Below are 6,417 nucleotides of genomic sequence, written 5' to 3'. Positions count from 1 at the left end.
CTGGGGTGCAAGCGGCTTAAAAAGGCGTTAAGATCTCTCTATACCACAGCAGCCATTGCAAGAAATTGAGTTTTTGCAGAAGAGAGATTCAGTGAAAAAGTTTGCAAAGCAAATCCTCTTTTCATCTCTCTCCGTGTCTGATCAACTGAAGAAGAAGAAGAAGAAATTCAATTAGAGAAACGAAATTTGGGAAACGAAAGATCTGCAGGGTCTTCAAAAGAAGAAGAAGAAGAGATGGGAAGCAGTTATTCTGGGGAACCAAATTTGGGAAACGAAAGATCTGCAGGGTCTTCAAGGAAAGGGAAGAAGAGTAGTGGTTCAGACAAGGCTAATAAGCAGCCACAGAGAGGACTTGGTGTTGCTCAATTAGAGAAGATCAGACTGCAAACCCAAATGGGCTGTACCTATCTTCCTTCCCTTCATGGTTTCCAGGTCTCTCTCTCTCTCTCTCTCGTGGATTATATATCCTGAGATTATAGATGTAGACATTAAAACCGAATCATTCTAAAATTCATTGTTCACTTATCTCTTGATTTCTGTGTGATTACATGCAATTCGTTCCTAACCAGTGACAGCAAGCTACCCTAACATCTCTGTGTCCCCCTAGTCCTACTATGCCAAAGTTTATGGGTATGTTTGACAGAATATTTAATTTCATCGAGATTAATTTGGTCTTAATATACATGCAGGAGGATATGAGCTTGCAAGCAGCCTACCCATCATCAGTGCCTTCACCTTCTTCCTATTCTCATACATCTTCCTCACCTTCCTATCCTTTCCATGCCCACTCCAATATCATGGTACGTTGACTCGTTACTTCTTGGACAAAATCCTAGAAATAAGACACTTTGTTTTCTCTTCACTTTAAGTACTTTAATTTTGTCGATGGTCAGGTTCACTTCAGAGAAAAAAAAAAATTACTTTCCCAAACAGGTCTTGAATCAAACCCTTCCCATTTCTTAGCAATTTTCCAAACTTAGACCTTGATGTTAATTAAACATGGATTTACTCTCTCCTTGGAAAGATTCAGTATACCTGTAATCTTCCCCGTGATCATTTTCTTGCTTGCTCCTGATTTTCTCTCTTTATTTTCTAGGGGAAAATTGGCTTTATTGACCGCACAGATTTGTTATCATATGTTGGCTCTATATATATAAAGATTTGTGTTAATTAAGTCCATCAAAATTGGCTTTATCACAGATGGGATTGGGTGAAGCAGAAAGGGCAAATAATAGATATGGTGATTCCCAACCTACCAGCAATGCAAGGTACTTAAGTCATTAATTATTTCTTAGGCATATTATTAATTTCTTAATCATGTGTAAATTTGTTAATTATAAAGCAGATGGAACCCTAGCAATAGTTTGCTAGAGACCCAACAATTTACACAACCAAACGTGACTAGACACTTCCTGAACCCACGAGCTGAGGTAAATTCTAATTCCTGCAGACTTTATGCCGATTGTTCTCATCGCATGTTAAGATTAGAATCAGATCAAATTTTCAGGGTTTCTTGGGTTCAACCTTGATTGCATTTGCGATCTCTTGTATTATTTGTATAATTTTCTCTGTAAATAGTTCTGTACGACGACAACCATAGAGCTTATGCAAGGCAATACTTGACACTTTGTTTGATAATTAACATGTTCTTCCCCTCTATTTATTGCAAGTATAGGATTCACTGCAAAAGAAAAGGAAGAAAGACAGACGCGATTCGATGGGTTCTAGCAGTCAGAACTCGGAAACAAGTGACAGTCAAGAACTAGATTTGGAGCTTAGGCTTTCACTCTAGCCTGAAGGTTGTGCAATTCGAAGTATGGATCGATCAAGTCACTTTCTTTTTTCTCTTTGTACTTCTAGCAATTCAGCAAAACCACTTGGCTCGCAAAATTCAGTGAGAGTCTGGAATTTCATATTGGACTATATATATATCAAAATCATAGAATTCTGCACAAAATAATGAAAATTTCTTGAGAAATCTTGGATATTGTACAGAAGTGGTGAGAATATATATAACTGCTCCTTGAATTTCTTACAGAACAATTCTTTTGCTAGCTCTCCATCAGTGTAAGATGGAGATCTAGCTTTTGTAGTGACCCTAGTTGAGGTGTTGGCCATTTTAAATTTTTTGGAATGTCTCTCCGGGTAATTTTCACAATGTCGCCTATCAGTCTTTCAACTTTAGTTAGGTAGTATTGTAGTTTGACTTGTCTGTGTGGTAACTATACTCGAAGCATCTTAATTATCTGAACTGAACTGGTCTCAGTGCATCTTCCCTTAATAGAGTCACTTTGTTAAAAAACATTGGAAAGGTAATCCGGGGCTTAAGGGAAGAAGAAGAAGATCTATTACTCTTGTGGAGAAATCCCTTTCGTCTTTACAAAATAAGCTCTCTATATTTTGTCTTCACCACCTTCTCTATTTATGACATAATATATGCATAGCATTAAATAAAACATCATGAACCTAGAACCTAGCAAGACATGTACGTATATATATGCATAGCATCAAGAATATTAATGTTTCACATGCATCCAGCCTGTTAATTAATTTCTATATTTCTTGAATTAATGTCTAACACTCCCCCCTTAATTTTGAAAATCTAAAACTTTAAACTTGTCCTGAAAATAGAGAAAATTGTCTGTCAAAATTGGTTCGGTGAAAACTTCAGCCACTTGTTCTTCTATCTATCTTGCAAAATTTTAATTCAAGTTTTTCCTTTTCAACTTGCTTTCTAATAAAATGATGACAAATCTCAATGTCTTTTGTGCGACTCTGAAACGTTGGGTTCTTGGTTATGGCAATTGTTGTCATATTGTTGCAAAAGTTTGTTCTAGGAGACGCTTGAATTTGTTGCATATCTTTTGAAAGTCTTTTTAGCCAAATTGAGGCCGACAAGCATTCAACCTCGATTAAGGATAAACTACTATCGTTTGTTTCTTTGACAACCAGGAGATAATTTTCTTCCCTACAAAAAATATTATAAGCTAATGTGTTTCTTCTATCATCAGATCATGAAGCTGCCTAATCACTATGGGTGTAACCAATTAAAGTGTTGTCACCATCCCTCTGGTATAAAATACCAAAAGTCTTGGTTCCTTTGACATACCTGAGAATTCTCTTTGGTGTTTCCAGGTGGAGTTTAGATGGCTCATTTATATAAACCTTGAAATGACACAACACAAACAATATCCAACCTTATAATAGTAAGATAGATAGTGATCAAACCAGCTTTCTATATAAATTAAGTTCCATCTATCTTCTCAGCACCATCATTCTTTGAGAACTTCTCACTAATTAACAACTATATGGGAATATGCATTGGTTTACATTCTAACATGTGAAACTTCTTCAGTAAATCTACAACATATTTTCCTTGATAAAGGAAAATTCTCCCACAATCCTACTTAACCTGTATGCCAAGAAAATATTTCATAAAGCTAAGATCTGTCATCTCAAATTGGTTCATCATGGCTCTCTATATCATCAATTAATGGACTTGATCCCATGTAAATAAGAACAGCAACATAAAGACATAACATCAGAAAATCATTTGTACCTTGGGTTTTGACATAAAGTGAAGGCTCACTTGACTTTTTTTGAAACCATGAATCTGAAACTACTTGTCTATTTTGCTATTCTAAGCATGTAGGGCTTGCTTCAAGCCATGTAATGCCATTTGGAGACGGTGCCTTTGTGGTTGTCAGCACGTAAACCTCTTCTTCAAGTTCTCCATTTGAAAAAGTTGATTTCACATCTGGTTGGTAAGCAAGTAAATAATTTTAGCTGATCTACAACAACTAAGTGGGTTCTAATAGTCTCCATATGTGCAGTTGGTGCAAATGTCTCATTGAGATTAACACCGAGTTGTTGTGCATATCCTTTTGCAACAAGTCTAGCCTTATGCTTCTTAATCGAACCATCTTTACTGAATTTGGTTTTGAAAACCCATTTCAGCCTAATAATCTCCTTTCCTTTTGGTTTATCGACCAGTTGTCAAGTATCATTTCTCTCAATCATCTTTTTCTCTGCATCCATAGCCTTCTTCTTTTGTTGTTTCATAGGTTTTGAGACTGGTAAGCAACATGGCTTGACTCGTACACACCATGTAGAAATTTGATTCTTCCTAGAGGCGAATTTGCAGTTGACTCAACTGTAAGTTTAAGTTATGTACTCAAAATTCCAAGAGGCATTTCATGCTCTTCTTTGTCTTGTCTTGTAATTTCATCGACTTCAAATTTGGTATGTACTTCTGCTCCTCCTTTTCTCCATTCCCAAGCTTTGATTTCACTAACAATAATATCTCTTGAGATGATTAATTCCCTGGTATTAGGTTTGTAAAGTCTAAAGCCTTCGGATACATCGTTGTAACCAAGGAAAATGCATTTTTCTCATTTCCATCGAGCTTCTCTCTTTATTGAGAATGAACAAATGATAAAGCCAAACAACAGCTAAAAGCTTTCAAGTGATCAATCTTCGATTTTCTCTTCAACCAAGCTTTATATGGCGTTAAGTTTGGAAGCCTTTGTTGGAGACTTGTTAAGAAGACAAACGGCTGAATTAACAGCCACTGCCCAAAAATCATTTGGAATTCCTTTTGTCTTCAACATACTTCTTGTCGTTTTAGCAATCATTCAGTTCTTTCTGTCTGCCACCTTGTTTTGTTGCGAGCTTCTTTGAACTGAAAGCTGTCCTTTTAAGCCTTTTTCTTTGCAATAATTCAAGAATTAATGGCTTGTGAATGAACTCACCGGCCCCCTCATTTTGTCCTTAGGCTTTTGATTTATTGGCGACCTTCTTTTTCAACATAAGCCATAAACTCTAGAAACTATGAGAATGATTCAGATTTATGATTAAGAACATAAACCCCCATCACTCTTGAATAGTCATCAACAAGAGAAGAATACCTTCTGCCTTCTGCCATTGAGTGATGGAGTTCTTGTTGGTCCCTAATTAAAGGTCTGCATGTACAAGCTCTAGTGGAGCCTTTACCTTCCAACTTGACTTTGGAAAAGACAATCCATAAACATATCATTCACAAACTTCATTGCTTGATTTTATAAACGGTAGCCCAACCACCATGCCTTTTTTACCCAACTCCTTCACACTTTGATAATTCAAATGGACATGTTTGTAGTGCGATAACGAGGCATCTATAGTTTCAGTTTTGAGAGAAAATCATCCTTTTATTCCATGGTCAATGGATGCACATTTTTAGGAGCCATCTTAATCGTTGCAGCCAATTGGTTTTGTTTCTTGTCAACAATATCATACGACCATTCTCATCAAATTTCAACATGTAACCTTTTTGAGTTTAACTGCCTATCACTCAATAGCTTCTGAGAGATCTAAAGATGTTTGAGAAGCAGCTGGAGGAGGATATGAAGAACCAACAGAATCATCATCTTTGATAGGACAAGCTTTGAAGCAACACAAGGAATCAATGAAGAAAAATGCCACAACCTTTCGCCACATTCAACAAGGTGTGAGCAAATTAGTTTTTCCATGTTGTCAAGCTTCAGAACATGTGGAGAGATTTTGATAACCTAATGATGAAAGAAACTAAAAAGGTGTGCAATTTTCTTACAAAGAACTATAGAAATTGCAGGCCATATTTGGAACTATGGTGATACCACTGAAGATGAGAAAATTGTTAAGAAAATTCTCATAAGCTTGCCTCAAAAGTTTGAGCATGTAGTTGCTACAATAGAAAAATCTAAAGACTTATCTATATTCACTATGGATGATGAATTGTTGTGTTCTCTTGAAGCCCATGAAAATAAGATGAACAAATTTATTGAACCACCATTAGAGCACATGCTTTTCAATAAAAGATGGATGTTTCAGAAAAGAAAGATAGGACTGGCCAAAACATGGGGGGCATTTCGAAGAGTGCCCAATGGTCACGATTGATAAATTCGAGCATTGTATATTCGAAGGGACACAAGTTAGAAGGCCGTTTAGTGGTAGATTTGGGTGGATTAGAGACAAGCTTCCTTGATGGTGGTCATTCAGAGGATGTCAATGGCTAGATCAATGAGGGTGTTTCGTGTGATGATGGTAATGGCCGGTAGATCATAATTTTTGGGCAGTCGAATAGGGGTATTGCCTCGGTGATGAAAGATAATGCCAATGAGTAGATCTGGGATAGAGAAGAGGATGGGTCATTCAAAGGATAAAATGAGAGCACATGAATCGGATTATGGTAAGAGGATGAATAGTGGATCCAAGCAAAGTTTTCGACCTCTTTTGGATGAAGATGATTTGTTGGACAAAGCAATCAATCCTCATGATGGTATGGCCGAAGATGAAGGCATTTTCAGAAGGAGCAATCAGCGTATGGAGGATATTCACTAGCATCAAACGTTGGAGCAGGAAGTGGAGCATCATCTCCCTTTCGCTAGAAAGCAGTTGGGT

At 36.9% G+C, this 6,417-nt stretch overlaps 1 protein-coding gene across 2 annotated transcripts; it reads left to right on the top strand.

Moving 5' to 3' along the window:
* LOC127806717 (protein SPEAR3-like) lies at positions 1-2,022 on the top strand. Of its 2 annotated transcripts, XM_052344181.1 has the most exons (5): positions 1-432; positions 690-800; positions 1,201-1,268; positions 1,346-1,430; positions 1,676-2,022. In XM_052344181.1, the coding sequence occupies exons 1-5, from the start codon at positions 235-237 to the stop codon at positions 1,790-1,792; spliced, it is 579 nt and encodes a 192-aa protein (XP_052200141.1). In that variant the 5' UTR covers positions 1-234; the 3' UTR covers positions 1,793-2,022. The 2 variants fall into 2 exon arrangements, with proteins under 2 accessions (XP_052200141.1, XP_052200142.1); XM_052344182.1 differs by lacking the exon at positions 1,346-1,430.
* The last annotated feature ends 4,395 nt before the right edge of the window (positions 2,023-6,417 follow it).

The sequence above is a fragment of the Diospyros lotus genome, chromosome 7, assembly GCF_014633365.1.
Source record: "Diospyros lotus cultivar Yz01 chromosome 7, ASM1463336v1, whole genome shotgun sequence".
Classification (NCBI taxonomy): Eukaryota; Viridiplantae; Streptophyta; class Magnoliopsida; order Ericales; family Ebenaceae; genus Diospyros; species Diospyros lotus.
Note: the sequence above shows the minus strand (reverse complement) of the source record. Positions and strands in the feature narration are given on the sequence as shown.